The sequence below is a fragment of the Ctenocephalides felis genome, unplaced genomic scaffold (assembly GCF_003426905.1).
Source record: "Ctenocephalides felis isolate EL2017-DRISC unplaced genomic scaffold, ASM342690v1 CF-g0.4_SCAFFOLD_01604, whole genome shotgun sequence".
NCBI classification, from domain to species: domain Eukaryota; kingdom Metazoa; phylum Arthropoda; class Insecta; order Siphonaptera; family Pulicidae; genus Ctenocephalides; species Ctenocephalides felis.
In genome coordinates, this window is record NW_020537758.1 from 18,115,877 (window position 1) to 18,135,731 (window position 19,855).

Here is a 19,855-nt window from a genome sequence, read left to right on the forward strand (position 1 = left end):
ATCTTAACTGTTCTTAACTAAAACCTATTAAATCTATAATTTCCTCTAAGAGTATTTTGTATTCATCTGACTTACAGATTTTGTTCAATACATATATTTATGGCTTTGTTCAGTCATGCAAAGTTCTCGCATTTAATTAAGTTAAAACTAAAACATATCAATTATCTATTATATATCTAAATTAAAGAATTTCATTTTCATCAGCTTTTAGTATTTTGTGAATATAGTTTAAAATATCAGGATGCTTAAGAACAGTCATATGATCAACGCCCGCTATTTCGATTGGGACAACAGGTTTGTCTTGCATAGTTTTCCAAACAGAACAAGCAGATAGAGATCTTATATTAACAGTACCGTCACCATCACCGTTTATCAATGTCGGAAGTCCATCAAGTATTTCTTTTTTGTACATCAGTCTAGAGAAATATCGATCGTTGAGATCAATAAAGAATCAATAGTTTAATTGAATGTTACCTTTCCACTGTAGGGATTCCAGAGCCATAAATGCAGTGAGTCTCTACATCAGGAGGAGAGAAGTTCAAGGAGTATTGGATGTTATCTTTTCGCATTTCCCAACCTTGTGGATATTCTAAATCACTGAAAAGAAGAATGAAAATAAAGACAAATAAAATATGTTATTAATGGAAATATGTTTTATAATTCATCTTACTCGAAAAATTCAGATAATTGTGCCAATGTATAGTTGCGAGATTTAGTAGTAGCCATCACTTCATTCGGTTTCCAGAACAACGGTGAAGGTAAAAGCCAAGATAGTGATGGGCAAGATATTTGTTCTTCACGTAAAATACTGTTGCGCAAAACGTAAGAACCTAGATCATCACCTGAAATAAATATTGTGAATATAACCAACTGGTACTTAAAAATATGAAGGTATAAATATTAGTTCAATGTACCCATAGCAAAAACTTTAACAGCCTTTACAGATCCAGCCCAAGCCCCAGCTAAGGTAATAAAGCGTTTTATATGTTGATTTTTCCATTCTGATATCTGTCTTTGCAAAAATACTAAGGTCATGGGACCACCCATACTGTGTGCCACGATTGTAACAGGAGTGCCATTGTTCATAGAATATGTCTCTTCTATGAGTTCTTTAAAATCCACAAACCATTGTTCATTCTCATCTAAATAATAAAATAGTAATAATTAATTTTTCGAGGTATTATGAGTAATATGATAAACTTTTAATACTCACTAGGAGCCTTTCTAAAATCATAAGGTGCGCCTCTCAAACTAACATTTCTCTGGTAACCGTCTGCAACTAACGCATTACCAATATCCTTAAAATAAGCACCAGATGATGCTTTGGACGGATCTAACCATTCTACAGGCTCTGGAGATCCTGATAAAATTAACATTTTAATTAAATTACTATTAAGTAGATTAGTAAGATTTATTATCCATTTCTCACCCCATCCTGGAATCCTTGTTTCAACACCAGGAGTATTTTCGGTTTTACGTGTTTCGTTATTATAATATAATTTTACATTATCAATCCAGCAATCGATTACAAGAGGTACGAGTAATTCAAGATTTAGCCAAATATTGAAGAAATCAGATGTAGTTTTCTGGCAAAACACATGAACTGCGCTTTGTTTGTTGAGTTTAGCATCTATTTGGGAGCCTCCATCTCCAGGAACTAAAAAAATAATTTAATTACATGTTATTGATGTTGCAAAAAATATTGTGAATCATCCATATACCCATACAATATATATATATATATATATATATATATATATATATATATTTGTAAATTTTTCAGCAGCCCAACAGTCGAATTAAAAAAGATTAAATAACAAAATTATTTATTCCATTATACGTTTCGACACTTGATGTGTGTCATCATTCAGTAATCAAACCAGGAAAAACAAAAAAACATTAATTATGATGTGAAAATTGATATAAACACTAACTTTGTGTAAAATAATAAAAAACTATTATTAACAAACGAGTTATAGGAGGAGCAAATATTGCCCTCCTATATTTAAGTTAACATCAGAAAGTGTTGTGTGTACTATTCAAGGCTAAACATACCGATATATATATATATATATATATATATATATATATATATATATGTAAAAAATGAATTAAAATAAATGCTTTATTAATAAGAATGTTAGAATAGGATATGATACATAAACTCATAGTCTAACCACATCTATGTGGATATATAAAAATCTGTTTAAACCTCTGTAATGCATAAAACCTTTTGTAAGACAAAAATATCAAATTGTGCACTTTTGGTACAAAACCTCAGAAACTTACCAAATATAACAGGAGACTGGTAGCCAGAGATATTACTAACGTGCACAATTACGAGTATTGAAAATATATAAAATAGTTTGTTCTTCATTATTTGAATATATTATATTTTTTACCACCTATTTTATGGTACATTAATCTCTGAAGTAAACACAATAAATGACCTCCAGCATTGACTCACGCCACTGTGACGCATTTACAATCAGTATCATTTAAATTACGATTTGATTTAATCTTAATTCGTTGTCATTGCATAGAATTTCAAAAGTGATAAACATAAACAACATATTTGAGGTTATTATCTGTTGCATATGGGAATAATTCAATTTGACAGCTCTGGATTTGTAAGGATACGAGCGTACCAGGAACTTTTGTCCAGTAGAATAATTACTATTTAAATATATGAATTTAAATAAATATAATTATATCTTGATAGTTTTCTTGACGCTAAAACATATATTATTTATTGTAACCAAATCATCGAGTGAAAAATATTAACAATTCTTTATTTACGTTTTGGCACTTGATATGTGTCATCATTCAGCAGTTTTTAAATAATTACAAAGAATTATGCAATAAATAGGAAGAAATATTGAAATATTATAATAATTACATTAAGGGAAGACAAAATTATAGGCTGTCTAATGATAAAATTAAATGCAAACTAACCAAAATATTATTATTTCTATAATTCGAATTATTTTGGTTAGTTTGCGTTTAATTTTATCATTAAGCCTATAGTTTTGTCTTGCATTAATGTAATAATTATGATATTTCAATATTTCTTCCTATTTATTGCATAATTCTTTATAATTATTTTAAAACTGCTGAATGATGACACATATCAAGTGCCAAAACGTAAATAAAGAATTGTTAATATTGTTCACCCAGTAAACAAACAACCAGATCTTTAATTACGTTTTGGCACTTAATGTGTGTCATCATTCAGCAGTCTTAAAATAATTATGAAGAATTATACAATAGGAAAAAATATAGAATTATAATACATCATTCCACAAGGCAACAAAAAATTATAGGTTCAAGGATAAAATTAAATGCAAACTAACAAAAATGTTATTATTTATATAATTTCTTCATTTACGTTTTGGCACTTAATGTGTGCCCTCATTCAGCAGTCTTAAAATAATTATGAAGAATTACACAAAGGGAAAAATATAGAATTATAATAATTGCATAATGAAAAAAAAGTTATAGGCAGCTTAAAGATAAAATTAAACACAAACTCACAAAAATATTAGTTATACAAATATATTCTGTATTGACAAAGACAAATGTACAAATTAATAGTTCATATTTACATATTTTATAATATTTACAAATTTACAAATTTACATAACAATCTTCGCACAGTAAGGCACAGTATAAAATTATTCAAAATCAGATCAATGTTGAATTATGAAAATTATCAAATCAGATCTATGAAAATTATCAAAATTTAATTAACGAGGGCACATGGCATGTCTTCCACCATCTACAGGTAATGTAACTCCCGTTACATGTTTAGCAGCATCGCTAGCTAAATATATTATGGCTTCAGCAACATCGATTGCTTCTCCTGGTTTACCCATTGCATGGGTTGTACGACTGTGTTCCAGAAATTTTTGATAAGTTGTTTCATCCATTCCACCAGAACGATGTAAATTAGTAATCTATAGTAGTAAATGATAACTTTGATTTATGATATATGTATAGGATGTTTATATAGGTATTATTTATATCTTACTGTTACTCCTGGGTTTACGGCATTTACTCTAACTCCTTTGGCAGCCAATTCTAAAGCAGCACATCGTGTGAAATGATCTACTGCTGCTTTAGACATGTTATAAGCCAGAACATTGGGAAAGGCTCTTATTCCATTTACACTGGATACATTTACAATATTACCTAAAAGCATTGCGGATAAAGTATTTGTTATTTACAAGTGTGAAAATGGAATTGGTACCTTTCGTTTTAATTAATTCTTGTACTGATAACATTGTTAGATAATATATGGACCGAACATTGGTATTCATGAGCCTATCATATTGTTCTAAGTTTGTGGTTTCAATAGTTCCATTTTCCAAAATCCCCGCATTGTTGATGAGTACATCCAGTTTTCCAAATTTGTTCATAACCTCTGTATAAATTTTCTTGATATCATTTTCAGATGTTAAATTACCAGGTACAGTGAATACATTGGGTGATTTGTTACATTCATTTGCTGTTTTTTGTAAATTTTCAACATTTCGTCCAGTTAAAGCTAAACTTGCTCCTAATTTTGCTAGTTGGACAGCAGTTGCTGCTCCAATTCCGGAACTTGCTCCGGTAACCAGGACTACTTTACCAACAAAGTTCATAATTTTTATTTAATTAAAAGGATAAGTTATGTAATTCTGAAGCTTGGGGGTCTAGTCAATTGTCAATATCAACTACTGATCACAACCAAAGTGACACTTGTAACCTTCAATATTGATAATGATTAACGATGATTAACAAATCAAAGAAAATACAAACATAACTATGAGCCACATATGAGCAAAGTAAATAAAGACTTCCTCCTTTAATATTTTGAGGAGTACTCAAAAATTTGAATGAATAATAATAACTTATCTATTCTATAACAAATATTTAGTTTTATTTTGTATTTTCTTACTTCCATAAATATATTATATTCTAATATTTGTTCAAATAGCAAAATGCAGGTAAATAAAGCAATTAATGTAATAAATCAAAATTGTATCATTGCATTGGAAAATCAAATTTTTCTTTATAAAAGCCTGCGGGTAGCATTTCTATAATCTGTACTTATTATCTATCGTCCTTTTTATTATTACTCTCATTCTTATTATTACTTCTGTTCTATTTATTATTCTTCACTGCTTAAATTAATTATTATTTATATTTCTTTTGCTTATTTAAAATTGCCGCCTTTTTAGTTTGCATATCAGTGTCAGTAACCAAAAAGATATTTCTTGGTTAGGAAGAAAGACGGGGAGTTACAGTTGCAATTTTGCATTGTTTTGTATTTTTCTTGTCGTTTTAAATGTTTGACGTGTATTCATCAAGTTAGAGTTTATTTAATAAACGTAAACAAAAAAACATTAGAGGTACGTGCGCATAATTGTGGCATATAACGATAATAAGTGATATACTTTAAAACTGAAAATTTTTTTTCTCTTTAGACATTCTCATTATTTACCAGATATGGCTGAGACACAAACTATGTAAGTGATATTTCATTAAATTTTCTGCTGATCTAATAAAATTTCTGCTTTTAATCAATTTATGATCCATAAAACTATGGAAATATTTTCTAACCTAATTGTTATATAGTGAAGTAGATTTTACAAATACATTACTACTTTCACAGAAATTTTGATGGAACTGAAGAGAACCACTTCTATGAAATTACATCAGATGATGTAGAAATAATAAGTAGTTCAGGAAAACATGAACTTGGCTGTTCTAAAGTTACTTTGAAAAATACTGTAGACTTTAACTGGGAGCATAAATTGTATTTGGGCCATGTAGTAGCTGTTCATATGCTCGGAAAGCATATTGCTTATGGAATTAAAGGTTTTGTAATAATCACACACATACTTGATGCTTTATGGAAAACTTATTGTATCAATTTCAATCTTTATTACTATACAGCGAAATCTGGTGGAATGGTTCGTGTTATAAGAGATAATTGCCCCATAAGAGGTATAATAAAAGGATATGCAGGGCAACCTCAAGATTTAGCTTTTGCTCACATAGAAGAAGAAATTATTTTAGCTAGTGTTGATGAGGAAGGAAATTTGTTTGTTCATAGTATTGAAACTCCTGATGTTAGGTACATTGTTTCCAGAGTTCAATATTTCAACACTTCAATAATTTTGTTTATTTTTGTCAAATCAAAATACTACTATCATTTTCTTTTACTTCAGTTGTGTGCTTAAGCTGCATATTCCATATAAATCACCTTCGCCTATGACACATAGAGTTATCTGGTGCCCATATATCCCAGAACCTGATTCTGCCGGTGAAGTAGATGAGGATACTGCTAAATTACTTGTAGTAACACATGGATGTGATGGTCTGTAAATTTCATTATTTTGTTTTAATGTATGCAGTCTTTTTTCACTATTGAAACCATTTCAGCTGTTGTGATATCAGTAAATACTGTGATTGAGACTTATGGCCCCGATCCATTAGCAAAGGGCCATGACATTATAGAAGGAATTTTAGAGTTGCTCGATGAGCATACTAAACCAATAACGGATGCAATGTTTGCACCGGATGGAACTCTAATAGCCACAACATCTGGTTCTGGTGAAGTCAAGTTTTTTCAAGTATATATGCATGTGGAAAAAACCACCAATACACGTTGTCTTCACCAGTGGAAACCACATGACGGAAAACCTGTTTCATCCATTTTCTTCTTAGATAATCATCAGAATCATAATCCTACGTAAGCACATTTCATATTCTGCACTTTTAAAGCCAAATTAAAATTACCGTTGATTATTTAAAAGCATCACAATTTTCGATTTTAGATAAAAACCATATATTACTTATATTTCAGAAGTTTTATATTTATTTGACCTTTTTTTAGGGTTGAATATTGGAAGTTTGCTATAACGGGATGCAATAATAACTCAGAATTGAAATTATGGTCATGCCAATCATGGTCTTGCTTGCAAACCATTATAATTAAACCGAATCCTAACATGAAGCACTTGAATGGAAATTTAACATTAAAAGCTTGTCTTGACAAATCTGCACAATACTTGATTTTATCTGATATTTATAACCGTATAATGTACATTATGCAAATAATTAAAACTGAAGATGAATCACAAGCATTTATAAAAAGTGTGTCTGAATTTTTGTTACCGTGTAGTGTTCTTAGCTTCGATGTAGTTGAAACAGGTAAAATATATTTCAATCTATCATACGTTTTTTGGGTCATTTTTAATAAAACTGAAATTTAAATTACAGGGTTGTTAAAGTACAAGTATATGAATAACACTGATGATATGTATGAATTAGATGATGAAGGAATGGATGATGATTTAATCTCTGCATCGCCAGTAAATAATTCCACGTTGGGTCAATTTCAGTCATACAAAGGAGTGTTTGTGAGACTGTATGTCGTACAGCCCAAGAGTTTACAGGAATGCAGAATAATTTATCATCCGCAGATAAATTACAGTACAACTATAAACATGATGAATACAGATAATTATGCATTCACTGATAGTCAGTCATTTAATAATATATCAATATTGTCTGCTTAATTGCAAATTTGCCAATTAATTCTTTTGTACATTTCCAGATCTTGCAGATATATCATCGATTTCTGTAAATAATCATGATGACCAAAATAATAAAACGAATGATGACATCAGTAAGACATTATTGAAAGATTTAGTAAATATTACTAATGATTTTAATGATTTGTCTGTCCAACAATCAACACCTTTGCAAAATGTTCAATCACAAACCGTTCCTTCTCATATAAACTTGATGACTCCTGATGCTTTTAATAATTTAAAAAAAGAAGTACCAGCACAAAATATCAATGTTGATTCTGCAGATGAAAATAAAATCAACAATGAAAATTCATTAAAAGCATTTGATGGGTCTGTTCTGGAAGCGAGAGTTAGTTCCAGTCCAAAAATGAATCAAAAGCTGTTTGATGATCTAATGTACCTTGGTGCAAAGAGGCTTGAAGAAGTTGAAGCACCTTTGGCAACGTCTGAATGTATATATATATTTATATTAATTAATACTTTTCTATGTAATGCAACTATATTAGTTTTATATTTATTTAATTTCTTTTGCAGCTTTTGAAAAAAAAGCTACTAGAGACAATTTAGCCAGTGGTGGATCTAGTCCTAGCCGAGAAGTGCAAGAAATTTTATCCTTGAAAGATTCCAGATCTGATTTATTAGATTTTGATCTGATTGATAATGGAGATATCCAAGAAACTTCTAATGAAGCTATAATACAAACGTTGAAAACTGTAGTTCCAGTTCCTGTGCCAACAAGTAACACAGATATTAGCAAAGAAGGTAATATAATTCAAAAGTAAAAATTTCATTTGCGAAAATATATTACTGAATTTTATTCAGATAAAGGATGGCCGTGTCCACCAGTGGTTGAGCCAATGCAGGTTTCAGAATCTACTTGCAGTGGTGCTAGTAATTCCATCGGCAGTTCAAATGTATTTGCAACATATACAAGTACAAAAAATCAAACATTGGATGATAATCAAAGCATTTCCAGTTCCCTGGACAAAGTATTATGTAAGTTAATGCTGGATTTTTTAATATTATTACATAAGATTAAACATTGATATTTATTCCAGCGATTCTATCACAACAAACAAAACAAATACAAAATTTGCAATTGGAGATACAAAAGATACGAGATAAAGAGTCTGTTTTACATAACACTTGTACAGAGAATAGTAATATTGGTAGAAACATGGAAATTAATTTAGAAAAAGTTGTGGAGCAAGCAATGATGAAAGCCCATATGCAGCAGGCTTCTTCTCTAGATTCTCTGATTACAAAAATGTAAGTTTATTTATCACTTTCACTTGTTACTTTATTTATATGTTATTTCCTTTCTCTTGCAGGACATCATCAATGATTTCAGATCTTCATCGTACAGTCTCTGAAACTCTCATGCAAATTTTGAACCAGCAAATGATAGATAAATTTTCTACAAACTGCACAATAGAAATTCAGCGAAGCGTTGTACCAACTGTTGTTACATCTTTAGATAAATTGAAACAAGCGATGCAGCATGATATGTCTAAGAAACTTACAGCAACTGATCACTTGCTGCATGAGAATATCATGAAATTAGTACAAAATAAGGAAACTGTTGAATTGCTCACAAACTCATTACTTATGGCATCGCAAAGCGTTTTAAATAATACGTTGAGAGCTCAAATGGATACATTTCTGATACCATCGTTTGAAAGGGCAACTAATCAAATGTTTAAACAAATACATGAGACATTTTCACAAGGGACAAAAGAATGTAAGTCATTTCACTTTCCAATTTTCTTAAGAATGCTTCTGTAATTCTTTAACTTATGTAGATCTCAATAACTTTGAGCTGGCTTTGGAAAAAAATAGGCGTCAACTGGATAAATCAAAGGATGTCATCTATCGTATGGACCAATTATCAGAAAGCCTTAAAGCCCATGCTGAGACTACAAACACCATAAATAAGTATGTTCATGAATCTGTCTCCAAAACAATGAAGATGTAAGTGTAGAATATGAGAAATTTACAGTTAATGTTTTCAATTTGCTAAACAATTAATTGATGTTTTATTACAGCATGCAGGACAATTTAATAAAGAACATAAGTGATCATATAAATATGGCCTTCTCCAAGCAATCTGAGGAACTAGAAAATCATCTCAGATCTGCAGTTAGATCGAATGCTGTAACTCCAGCACTTCCAAATGTGGACATGTCTTCATATCGTACACAAATAAATGAATATCTTAGACAGAAGGATATAAGCAGTGCATTTCAGCATGCTTTAATGGCATCAGATTTATCTCTTGTTGTGTATGTTTGTGAGAAAGTAGATCCCACAATGTTATTTAAACAAACACCATGCCCTTTACCTCAGAACGTATTACTATCCTTAATTCAGCAATTAAGTGCAGATTTACTGAACCATTCAGATTTAAAACATAGGTATGCAAGTAAAATATATACTTTGTATATTTTATACCTTCAATCTAACACGTTTTGTTTTGTGTTCTTTAGGTATTTAGAAGAAGCCTTGATGAACCTGGACACAAATAATCCATGCATTAGAGAGCATTTACCAATTGTCTTAAAAGCTCTTAAGAAACAATTATTAAATTTTGTTTCACAAAATCCCAATAATATCTCAACTAAGAGAATTCGTATGCTGTCCATGGTCACAGATTCCCTTTTAACAACTGTTTCACTCAATGCAGGGGCTTCAAACAAAACGCAGCTTGGGCTTTAAAAAAGATGCAGTTATTTTGTTAATATATTATAATCTTCAGTTCTCACCTTGACTAATTAGTTTGTAAATTTGTTTAAAAATACTTTTATATTAAAATTCTATGAAATGTTATTTTTGATGGTGAGATACAGCGTATATTAACTGTGATGTTAAAATAGAATAATTATTTAAGTTCATTGGCATAAAATATAAGTTTGTTTACTAATAAAAATTTGGTTTCACTTCATTTAAATTTTGCTTTATGCACATCTAAACTGGAAATATAAATCTTTAAATATTTTTCATATACTAAAATTATAAATAAAAAAAAGCATTTTCAACAATAATAATTTATGAGATAATGTTGTACATGGACCTAATTAACAGGCATATTTATATATGTACTATAAAACCAGACTTTATATTTTTAACATAAGAAATATCACAATTTGTAAGAAGGAAATATGTTTTGTGTTATAACGAACAAAAAATTCTTTTTCAAATAAAAATTAATTTATAAAGATATTTTTGTATCACTTGGATGAGTTTTTAATATGAATCTTAACTAAAATTAATCTATAATACTTATTAGCATATTAATACCTAGCATGGCATATTGTTCCAACAGATCTATAAACCCACTGTTAATATAATCAAAAAGAACTTACTTGATTAAGAATTATTGATTTCAGTTGAAGTATTAATGGTTGTTGTCATGTCATTCAGTTTTTGAATGGTGACATTTAATTCATTCCAATCGTTTGAGCTGCTGCTGCCTTCTACATCCCTTGACTGCATATAAAATTTAGTAATCATTTCTTTTAAAAATATTACAATACACCTAAATCTGTTTTGGTTCCAGAAGAAGCCGTGTAAAAAAAAACGTGTAAAAAAAGACATTGATCTTTTACAAAAATGGGTGATTTGTTCCTAATCTCTAAAACCTATTAAAATTAGTGGAAAACAAGAATTTTTAGGGTATTCCCCTAAATTAGTGCTATTCACATTTGCTTTGACCAATAAAAATTGTTTGTACGCGCTAAAGGGGAATTCACTTAAATCTTTAAGCTAGTGTTTGCAAACTATCGATACTATCGATGGTTTCAGACTTTTGTCTTTCATAAATACTTTTTTGTGATATGAACATACTTCGCAAAAATTAAATTTGACAAAAAAAGTTTAAGTACATAAAATTTCAAATCGTGTTAAATGAAATAAAATCGTGTAAAAAAATTAAAAATATTCAATTTTCAAACCGTGTTATATCAAAACCGTGTACAAAAAGACCATGTAAAAACAGACTTAGGTGTACATATAACTTCTCATGCAAATATTTATCTATTTATTTATTACCTGAATCATTTTATTTGATGTTTCACTCATCTCATCCTCATCTCTCTCGCTACTGGTGCCAACAGATAAGCTGCTCAAACTGCGTTTATCACAGCAGTCCAATTCAGCATTAACATCTGGAAGCGAGAAGGTTGTTTCATAGTTATCATAGCGCTGAATTGTGCCCCTGCTGATTTGTTGCAAAAAGCTCTCTTTAGCCTTTTCTTCCACTGGTGATGATTTTTCAGCACCTACTCCTGGTTCTCTTGGGCCTCTGCGCATTTCACGTCTTCTATGGATTTCTTCTGAGATCTTCTCTAACTCGCTTAGGGATTGGGAATACTCCTGTTTCACCTGGATAGAATAATAAAGAGATAATTGTATGTGATATGGTGCTTGTAAGTAAGATGAAAAAGGATATTTACCTTCGAAACCATGTTTTGTAGTTCTTCAATTCGTGCTTTTTGTGTATTCAGTTGTTCTTGGCACAGCTGCTTTTCCTAAATATTTACAAATATAATTTACATGATTATTCAGCAACAAATATTAATTTTACTATAAGCAGAATAGCATCTGATTGATACAAATTCAACTAAAATATTTCTTAAATCTACTAATTATTTAGAATACTTGCTTCAAAGTAGGGTCTGCTTTTTATAATATTTCGTCTTTGTACTTCTTCATAGTGCTGCACAATGCTTTCTGCATCTCTAAATTTAGCAGCACGCAATCGATGTTCATGACCGCTCTCTGCTTTTTTAAGTTCAGCTTCTGTTACTTTAAGAGTTGCATGATTCAACATTTCTTGCCAAGCGCTATCAAACTTCCAATCTTGGCTTAAGAATCTACAAATTTAAATAAATGAGTTCGTAACAGCAAGCACTGAGCTCGTGTGAGTTCAACTTACAAATATTATTGACTATTATTACCTCTGTTCAGCCAGAGCCACAGTTTCTTTAGCTGCGGCATGAATCTCATTTGCCCTTTGATAAGCCACTGCTGCTCTCTGACATTCTACTCGAGCAACTTTAGCCTTTTCTACTGCGTCCCAATAAGGTCTTGAGCGGTCAACACAACTTCCAAGCTTTCGTGATAAGGCTTGCAATCTTCTTGTTGATTCATTTAGCAACATACGAAAAGTCGTATTAGATTCCTACAATAAATGAGAATTATTAAATAATAAAAATAAATTAATAAAAAATATACTTACATCAAGTTCTATTTCTAATTTATTAATTTCATCAGTTGCGGTGTTTAATTTTTCAAGCTCGATCTGAAAAATAATGATACAATGTTAGAATAATGTTTTTTCATTCAATATTTAATTTTCCTACCTGAATTCTAGGGTCTAATTCAGATTCGTCCAACTCATCTTGATTGAATGATTTTTCACTCATATTAATCTAAGAGATTCCTTAAATTGTGAAATGCCTTGCGACATAAATCACACTAGGCACAATATGTTATCTATAAACGCTAAATCAACGACATTTAATATGAATATTTCAAACTATAAAATTGTCTCATAATTACTTAAATATGACTGCAAATGTCATCCATGTTAAAAGCTAATAGAAGTGAAGTTCGGCGAATAACATTGAAAAGAACCCGATTACCAACTTTATGAAAAATATATCGCCAACGAAGTAAAAAATATTTAAACACGTGGAAGTTTATTTGTTCAAAGTCCTATTTTTATCTATTTTAAAATTTTTCTGTATATATTCCACAACAAAAGAATTTTCGGAAGTTTTCGCCATAATACTCACAAAATTTTCGAGTAAGATCAATACATTTACTTTCTTAAACTAACTACAAATTACATAAGACTACAATCGTGCTAATACCTGTACTAATTTGAAGAAAACTTAATTGTTTATTTTCAAATTTATTAAGGTTATAATTACGGAAACAAAAGGTCACCTTTTCAATAACAACAACATAATTCAAATTTTACTTCATGAACTTGAAAACCAGCTGACTATACGCAACCGTGCATATATTATTCAACATTTATAATTCATTTACAAAAACAAATGCGGTAAAAAAAATACCGCAAATGGTTTATGCAAAAAAATGACGATTGACATTAATAACTTTCACTAGACTGGCTTTCAACTGAATATCGTACTCGACTTTATGAAATATGAAAGTATTGAATTATATTAGTATTTGTAAGAATGACATTTTTGTACAATGTAAACAGTTGTTAAAATCTGTGCCGATACATCAGCAGACTCTGAGATATTTACTTTCGACGAAGAGAGAATTCGGTGAAAGAAGCCACAGCAAGTGAGTAAATATAATCGAATTTTATGTGTGTAATGGATAAATAAAAAAAGTAAACACAGCTGAAATTGCAATAAATTTGATATTTATATTGATTTTTACCAAAAATAATTCAAAAATAAACTTTGGAAACATACTGTACACATACATAATTTTCAAAATATTTAATTAAAATTTTTCATATTTGTTGTTATAAATGAATCCATATTTGAATATACTTCGAGTTGCCGTTAAATCTTTTTAAATTTTGTTTTATTAAATGAGCCGTTACTAGCTTAAGCCGTTATGCCATTAAGTCATATTAAGTAATCTGTTAGGCGTTGAGTTTAATCAATTAAGCCGTTTCTGGCTTAAGCCGTTACTAACTTAAGCCGTTACTAACTTTGAGTTTTATAAAATAATTTGTTAGGCGTTGAGTTTTATTAAATAAGCCGTTTCTAGCTTTGAGTTTTATTAAATAATCTGTTAGACGTTGAGTTTTATTAAATAAGCCGTTACTAGCTTAAGCCATTATGCCGTTGAGTCTTATTAAATAATCCGTTAAGCGTGGAGTTTTATTAAATAAGCCGTTACTAGCTTAAGCCGTTATGCCGTTGAGTCTTAATAAATAATCCGTTAGCCGTTAAGTTTTATTAGATAAGCCGTTAGGCCGTTGAGTCTTATTAAGGGGAAAGCCTGCTTTAGTGGCTTCAAAAATCGCTTTTTTTGAGAATTTTTTAGGGAAATAAATAAATATTTAATTGAAACAAAACCTTCAGGTTTTATTGTTATATATTTCAACATTCTCCTCAATTTTTTTTATTAAAATATATGACATAATATGCCGGGTATAAGCATTTTGCCGATGCGCCACGAGCGTGCAGTTGTCATTTGGCGAGAAAGATGCAGGCCACAATTTTCATCCGAAACAAAAAAATCAAAACAAATATATATTTTCATTAGTATTGAACCTAAAAAATCCAAAAAAAAATTAGAAACTCACCAATTTTTCGCAACTTGAAAAAAAAAACATGTTTTTTTATATACATTTCACTTTAGGTTGATTGAAAAGTGGATTAATTATAACTTTTTTTGAGTTTTTTTAGGTTCAACTGGAATACAATTTAATCCTGAATACAATGAATTTTGTTTCTGAAATTTTTTAGATATATTGTTGATTAGTTTTGGAAGACATTTTTGTAATAAAAAAATCGATTTTTTAAGCCTCTAAAGTAGGTTCATTTCTTAAATAATTGGTTAGGCATTGAGTTTTATTAAATAATCCTTTACTAGCTTAAGCTGTTAAGCCGTTAATATATTAAATAAGCTGTTAATTTAATTAATTCAAATATGCAATAGCATGTTTAATGAATTTGATTATTATATCACTGATTTAAACTAAATTTACTTAAATCATATTTAAATCAGGGGCGTTTTCTCCATCGTATTTGTCATATCAATTGTAGGGGTTTCCCGAACCGCGAGAACTTCCAAGAGGCGCAAACAAAAATCCAAAAATAAAAGCAAAATATAAATTATCAGATATAAATCATTTAACAATTGCGTTAAAAAAGAAGCAAAAATGTCTATAATTGATTTGAACTGCTTGTAAAATTTTTGAAAAAAAATTGACAGATAGATAAATATGATAACTAAATATTTCATTTAATTTTATGATTTTTTAAAACTTATGAGAAATATTTACTTCTATTTTAGAGGCTCCCAAATAAATTCTTTAAAGCACTTCCGCCAAGAGGTTGTTAAATACTAAAAACTAAGCTTCTGGTTTATGCATATTATATTATGATAATACTATTATTTTTTAGGATGGTATCCACAGATGGTATGGTCGTTATTCCTGAAAAAGACATGGAAAGTCTGCTTCCATGGAATGATGTTATATGCGCTGTTGAGCAAGCCATGATTGCAACTTCTAATAAAGAAGGTTACTAACCCACGTGTTTAAAATCTCAATATTACAAAAATACTTAAAATTGATTCAGACATTGATCTACCCAAAAATTTATTTTATTAATTATTATTATCTATTAGATGAATCCAAACCAATGACCCATCAGCCTCCGAGAGCAATCGCCCAAAAAGCTCCACAATTCGGTCTGTTGTTTGCGATGCCAGGATTTGTAAAAAATATGGAATTTGAAGGCCAAAAATACAATACAATGGCATGCAAACTTGTAACATCGTTTTCTACAAATGCAACCCGTGATCCACCTTTACCAAACATTATTGGGAATGTTTTTGTTTTCAACGAGGAAACTGGGATATTGGAATGTGTAAGTAGAAAAGATAATGGAATCATGTTTAGTAAACTAAAGTAGTAAAAATCTATTTCAAATTAAGGGGCACAACTAGCGTGAAATTTTGAAAAAATCGATTTTTGTTTCTTCGGTAGATTACACCTTTAAAAGGAACATATTAAAATTTCAAATCGATATCTCAAATAGTTTTTGATTTACAGCCATTTGAAAAATATATGTATAGTATATAGTTCAACGATCATTTTATCTTTAAACGCGTTTTTCTCGAAACAGCATTTTTCGAATTTGCTGCAGTGATTACTCAAAAACGGATGATCTGATCACTATCAATTTTTTTTACATGTTCTTTATATAGTTCTCCGTAAAATGAACAATCGATTTTTTGATCGGATCAAAAATCGAATTTTGGCAGTCGAAAAACGACCAAAATTTTGGGTAAAATTCGACGTTAAGGGCCTGTTTTTTGTCGCGCCGTTGGAGATCTACGATAACTTAAAAAATATTTCATTTTTTCCTTCTGCAATTTTACTACATATTCTTAAAACATATATAAATATATTCCTAAAATTTTGAAATGGTTGGTGAAGTAGTTTTTTTAATATAAATTCCCAAAAATCACCTTTTTTTAGGCGGTTACACTAGTTGTGCCCCTTAAGTATGTATTATATACTGGATTTTCTGCAGATGATGGGTGGCAATCTACTAACGGCTAGACGTACAGCATGTGCATCTACAGTGGCCACAAAAAATTTATGCAAAAAAAAGAATGTAGAATTCAATATTTTGGCTGTTTTAGGACCTGGTGTTCAGGGCCAAGCACACGCTGTAGCTCTGCAAAAAGCTTTCAACTTCAAAGAAGTGAGCGTATAAAAACGTAACAGATATCTATTATACTATTATAATTTTCTGGTCATTCGGCTAAAAATTTCCTAACAAATTTGTTTATTTTAGATAAGGTTGTGGAACAGGTCTCACAGAGCAGCTCCTGTTTGCAAGTATCTTGCTAAAGAACTACCAGATGCCAATATAACTTTCTTCAGAGACAACGAAAAAGCTGTTAGAGACGCTGATGTTATAGTAACATCTACTTATGCCAAGACACCCATTGTGGAACTTGAATGGGTTAAACCTAATGTGCATATTAATGGTAAATTTTATTAGAATATAATATAAAAAACAAATTATGATTAGAAGTTTTATGAAGCTGTTAAAGTGGCAAATTTTTAAAATATTTTGGTTCGAAAACGTATAAGGCAAATTTATATGTATAGTGATTCATACCTTTTTAATATCATAATATCCAAAATTTTGATAAAAATTTAACAACGTTGCTTTTGCTGGTTCATAACGTTTTTAATTTAATTTACAAAAATGAAGTCAGATCTTTTATTATCGATTTTAACATTTTCGTTCAAAATCTTCAACCTAAAGTTTCAGAATATTTTATGAGCAAGATTTGAAATTGCTAGTATAAATTCACAATTAATTTTATTTCAGCCATAGGAACTGGAGAAAATGCATATTCTGAGCTTTCAAAATCTATTTATCAGAATGATCTGAATTTCTTGGTATAACAATTAAGTTAAATTCAGGTACAGGAGAAGTTTTGGTCAAAATGCTAAAAAACTGAATTTGCTAGTATTAATTATTTAGCCATTCAATTTTATTTTATCAATAGGAGGCGAAAATGCTCATTCTGAGCTTTCACAGTCTATTTATAAGAAAGATCTGAATTTCCTGGTATAACAATTAATTTTATTTCAAAAAGCTCATTCTGATCCTTCATAATCAATTTATAAAAAAGTTCTGAATTTTTTAGTATAAATTATTTAACCATTAAATTTTATTAGGAGCTGATGGAAAAATGCATTCTGAGCTTTCACAGTTTATTTATAAGATTTAAATTTACTGGTATAAAAATTAATTTTATTTCAGACACATGATCTGGTGAAAATTCTCATTCTGGCTTCTAAAAATCTATTTATAGCAAAGAATCGATTTTGCTAGTATAAAATTCCTTAATCACTTTATTTTTTGAGTTTTGGGAACCTGTTTATAACAAAAATCTAATTTTCTTAGTATAAAATTCTTTAACCTATCAAGTTTTTAAGCTTAACGAATCTAGTTATAAGAAAGATCTGAATTTTTTAGTGTAAATTTTTTAACTGATTAATTTTAATGAAAATGCTCATTCTGATCTTTCATAATCTATTTATAAAAAAGATCTGAATTTCATAGTGTAAATTCTTTAACTAATTAATTTCATTTCAGCGATAGGAACTTATGAAAATTTACATTCTGAACTTTTGGAATCGATTTATAAGAAAAATCTGAATTTTCTGGTATAACAATTTTATTTCAGCAACTGAAATTGCTAGTATAAATTGTTTCAACAATTAATATTATTTCAGCTATTGGAGCTGATAAAAATGCACATTCTGATCTTTCGGAATCTATTAATAAAAAGCTAATGAAAATATAAAATCTGAGCTTTTATAAGTAACATTTGAATTTGCTCGTGAAAATTCATTCTCAATTTATAAGAAAAATCTGAAATTGTTGGAATAACCATTGATTTTATGTAAGCTACAGGAGCTGGTCATTAGCTCATAATAATTATTATAATAATTAGGTTTGTCTAGTATAAAATTTTTCAATCAAATAATTTTCTAAGCTTTAAGAATTTGTTTACAAAATAATCTGAATTAATTCTTAAACCAATTCTATTAATTCCAGCCATATGAGCTAGTGAAAACGCTCATTCTAAACTTTCAGAATTGCTAGTATAATTTTTTTAAACAATTTTATTTCAACCATTAGCCATGTAAAATGCACATCCTGAGGTTTCAGAATTTATTTATGAGAAATCTAAATTTTCTAGTATAAAATTTTTTACCCAACCAATTAATTGTCTGAGCTAGTCTGAGCATTCAGAATCTATTTATAAGATCCATCAAAATTTGCCAGTATAAATTATTTACCCAAGTAATTTTATTTCAGCCATAGGAGCTGGTGAAAATGCTCACTCTGAACTTTCAGAATCAATTTATAAAATTACCCAAGTATATTGTAAAAGTATAAATTTTTTATTCCATTTTTCTAGTATAAAACTCTTTAACCAATTAATTGTCTGAGCTATAAGATCGATCAAAATTTGCCAGTATGAATTATTTATCCAAGTTTTTTTATTTCAGCCATAGGAGCTGGTGAAAATGCCCATTCTGAACTTTCAGAATCAATTTACAAAATCGCCCAAGTATATTGTGATTCCTCTGAAGGAGCCAAAGTCGAACTGGCTGGTCTTGCAGATATTGGTTGTGAAGTTAAGGGTGAAATCGGCGAATTGATGTTGGAAAAAAAACCTTTACCTACTGAAGGAATCACCGTTTACCACAACATGGGTAATGATAAAATATTTATTATCATCATTACTATTTATGTAATTATTTTTATTTCCAGGTATGGCTTCATTGGACGTTGTATCTGCACAAGTGGCTTTGCACAATTATAAAAAACGTTTAGGACTAAGAGTGCAATCGTGCAAGGAAGAAAAAGCTTAGTTAATATATATTCACATGATTTATTACTGATCAGTCGATTTTTAGGGTGTTTTATAAAATGCACTTATGTTTTTTAACATAATAATAATATTTATAATATATTGTATCAAGAATATAGTTTTTGTATAGAACTAATTGA

At 29.5% G+C, this 19,855-nt stretch overlaps 5 protein-coding genes across 6 annotated transcripts; 2 read left to right on the plus strand and 3 right to left on the minus strand.

Moving 5' to 3' along the window:
• On the minus strand, positions 1 to 2,514 carry LOC113372635 (group XV phospholipase A2-like). Its single transcript, XM_026612993.1, has 7 exons — positions 2,290 to 2,514; positions 1,430 to 1,657; positions 1,214 to 1,360; positions 915 to 1,142; positions 671 to 842; positions 475 to 597; positions 1 to 416 (listed from the first exon to the last, which is right to left on the minus strand). The coding sequence occupies exons 1-7, from the start codon at positions 2,375 to 2,377 to the stop codon at positions 182 to 184; spliced, it is 1,221 nt and encodes a 406-aa protein (XP_026468778.1). The 5' UTR covers positions 2,378 to 2,514; the 3' UTR covers positions 1 to 181.
• A 1,152-nt stretch (positions 2,515 to 3,666) lies between these two features.
• Positions 3,667 to 4,643, minus strand: LOC113372507 (3-oxoacyl-[acyl-carrier-protein] reductase FabG-like). Its single transcript, XM_026612844.1, has 3 exons — positions 4,250 to 4,643; positions 4,031 to 4,191; positions 3,667 to 3,956 (listed from the first exon to the last, which is right to left on the minus strand). Exons 1-3 carry the CDS (start codon positions 4,641 to 4,643, stop codon positions 3,747 to 3,749), a joined length of 765 nt encoding a protein of 254 aa, XP_026468629.1. The 3' UTR covers positions 3,667 to 3,746.
• Positions 4,644 to 5,276: 633 nt separating this feature from the next.
• On the plus strand, positions 5,277 to 10,474 carry LOC113372508 (enhancer of mRNA-decapping protein 4-like). 2 transcript variants are annotated; one of them, XM_026612846.1, is made up of 16 exons: positions 5,277 to 5,393; positions 5,469 to 5,510; positions 5,657 to 5,862; positions 5,941 to 6,121; positions 6,216 to 6,364; positions 6,430 to 6,739; positions 6,884 to 7,200; positions 7,270 to 7,530; positions 7,607 to 8,035; positions 8,118 to 8,345; positions 8,406 to 8,579; positions 8,642 to 8,852; positions 8,915 to 9,324; positions 9,386 to 9,554; positions 9,629 to 9,997; positions 10,070 to 10,474. In XM_026612846.1, the coding sequence occupies exons 2-16, from the start codon at positions 5,491 to 5,493 to the stop codon at positions 10,296 to 10,298; spliced, it is 3,663 nt and encodes a 1,220-aa protein (XP_026468631.1). In that variant the 5' UTR covers positions 5,277 to 5,393; positions 5,469 to 5,490; the 3' UTR covers positions 10,299 to 10,474. The 2 variants fall into 2 exon arrangements, with proteins under 2 accessions (XP_026468631.1, XP_026468630.1); XM_026612845.1 differs by having other exon boundaries at positions 5,657 to 6,121.
• Positions 10,475 to 10,806: 332 nt separating this feature from the next.
• Positions 10,807 to 13,169, minus strand: LOC113372654 (SH3 domain-binding protein 5 homolog). Its single transcript, XM_026613008.1, has 7 exons — positions 12,944 to 13,169; positions 12,820 to 12,882; positions 12,539 to 12,762; positions 12,244 to 12,454; positions 12,035 to 12,109; positions 11,631 to 11,963; positions 10,807 to 11,069 (listed from the first exon to the last, which is right to left on the minus strand). The coding sequence occupies exons 1-7, from the start codon at positions 13,004 to 13,006 to the stop codon at positions 10,950 to 10,952; spliced, it is 1,089 nt and encodes a 362-aa protein (XP_026468793.1). The 5' UTR covers positions 13,007 to 13,169; the 3' UTR covers positions 10,807 to 10,949.
• Positions 13,170 to 13,755: 586 nt separating this feature from the next.
• On the plus strand, positions 13,756 to 19,716 carry LOC113373451 (ketimine reductase mu-crystallin). The gene is made up of 7 exons (XM_026613747.1): positions 13,756 to 13,901; positions 15,704 to 15,822; positions 15,930 to 16,171; positions 16,841 to 17,014; positions 17,108 to 17,303; positions 19,351 to 19,557; positions 19,616 to 19,716. The coding sequence occupies exons 1-7, from the start codon at positions 13,756 to 13,758 to the stop codon at positions 19,714 to 19,716; spliced, it is 1,185 nt and encodes a 394-aa protein (XP_026469532.1).
• Positions 19,717 to 19,855: the final 139 nt, after the last annotated feature.

Bases quoted from the DNA above. Each gene is read 5' to 3' on its own strand.
- LOC113372654 (XM_026613008.1), bottom strand. From the start codon at position 13,006: ATGAGTGAAAAATCATTCAATCAAGATGAGTTGGACGAATCTGAATTA. The intron at 12,763-12,819 runs GTAAGTATATTT...CATTTATTGTAG, and splicing joins AATTAGAAATAGAACTTGAT to GAATCTAATACGACTTTTCG. The intron at 11,070-11,630 runs GTAATAAATAAA...TTTTATATGCAG, and splicing joins CATCAAATAAAATGATTCAG to TCAAGGGATGTAGAAGGCAG.
- LOC113372508 (XM_026612845.1), top strand. From the start codon at position 5,491: ATGGCTGAGACACAAACTAT. The intron at 6,740-6,883 runs GTAAGCACATTT...ACCTTTTTTTAG, and splicing joins CATCAGAATCATAATCCTAC to GGTTGAATATTGGAAGTTTG. The intron at 8,346-8,405 runs GTAATATAATTC...AATTTTATTCAG, and splicing joins CACAGATATTAGCAAAGAAG to ATAAAGGATGGCCGTGTCCA.
- LOC113372635 (XM_026612993.1), bottom strand. From the start codon at position 2,377: ATGAAGAACAAACTATTTTATATATTTTCAATACTCGTAATTGTGCAC. The intron at 598-670 runs GTAAGATGAATT...TCTTCTTTTCAG, and splicing joins CAATTATCTGAATTTTTCGA to TGATTTAGAATATCCACAAG. The intron at 417-474 runs GTAACATTCAAT...ATATTTCTCTAG, and splicing joins GGAATCCCTACAGTGGAAAG to ACTGATGTACAAAAAAGAAA.
- LOC113373451 (XM_026613747.1), top strand. From the start codon at position 13,756: ATGAAAGTATTGAATTATATTAGTATTTGTAAGAATGACATTTTTGTA. The intron at 15,823-15,929 runs GTTACTAACCCA...ATTATCTATTAG, and splicing joins TGCAACTTCTAATAAAGAAG to ATGAATCCAAACCAATGACC. The intron at 17,304-19,350 runs GTAAATTTTATT...TTTTTATTTCAG, and splicing joins ACCTAATGTGCATATTAATG to CCATAGGAGCTGGTGAAAAT.
- LOC113372507 (XM_026612844.1), bottom strand. From the start codon at position 4,643: ATGAACTTTGTTGGTAAAGTAGTCCTGGTTACCGGAGCAAGTTCCGGA. The intron at 4,192-4,249 runs GTACCAATTCCA...CAATGCTTTTAG, and splicing joins AGAATTAATTAAAACGAAAG to GTAATATTGTAAATGTATCC. The intron at 3,957-4,030 runs GTAAGATATAAA...TTACTACTATAG, and splicing joins CCGTAAACCCAGGAGTAACA to ATTACTAATTTACATCGTTC.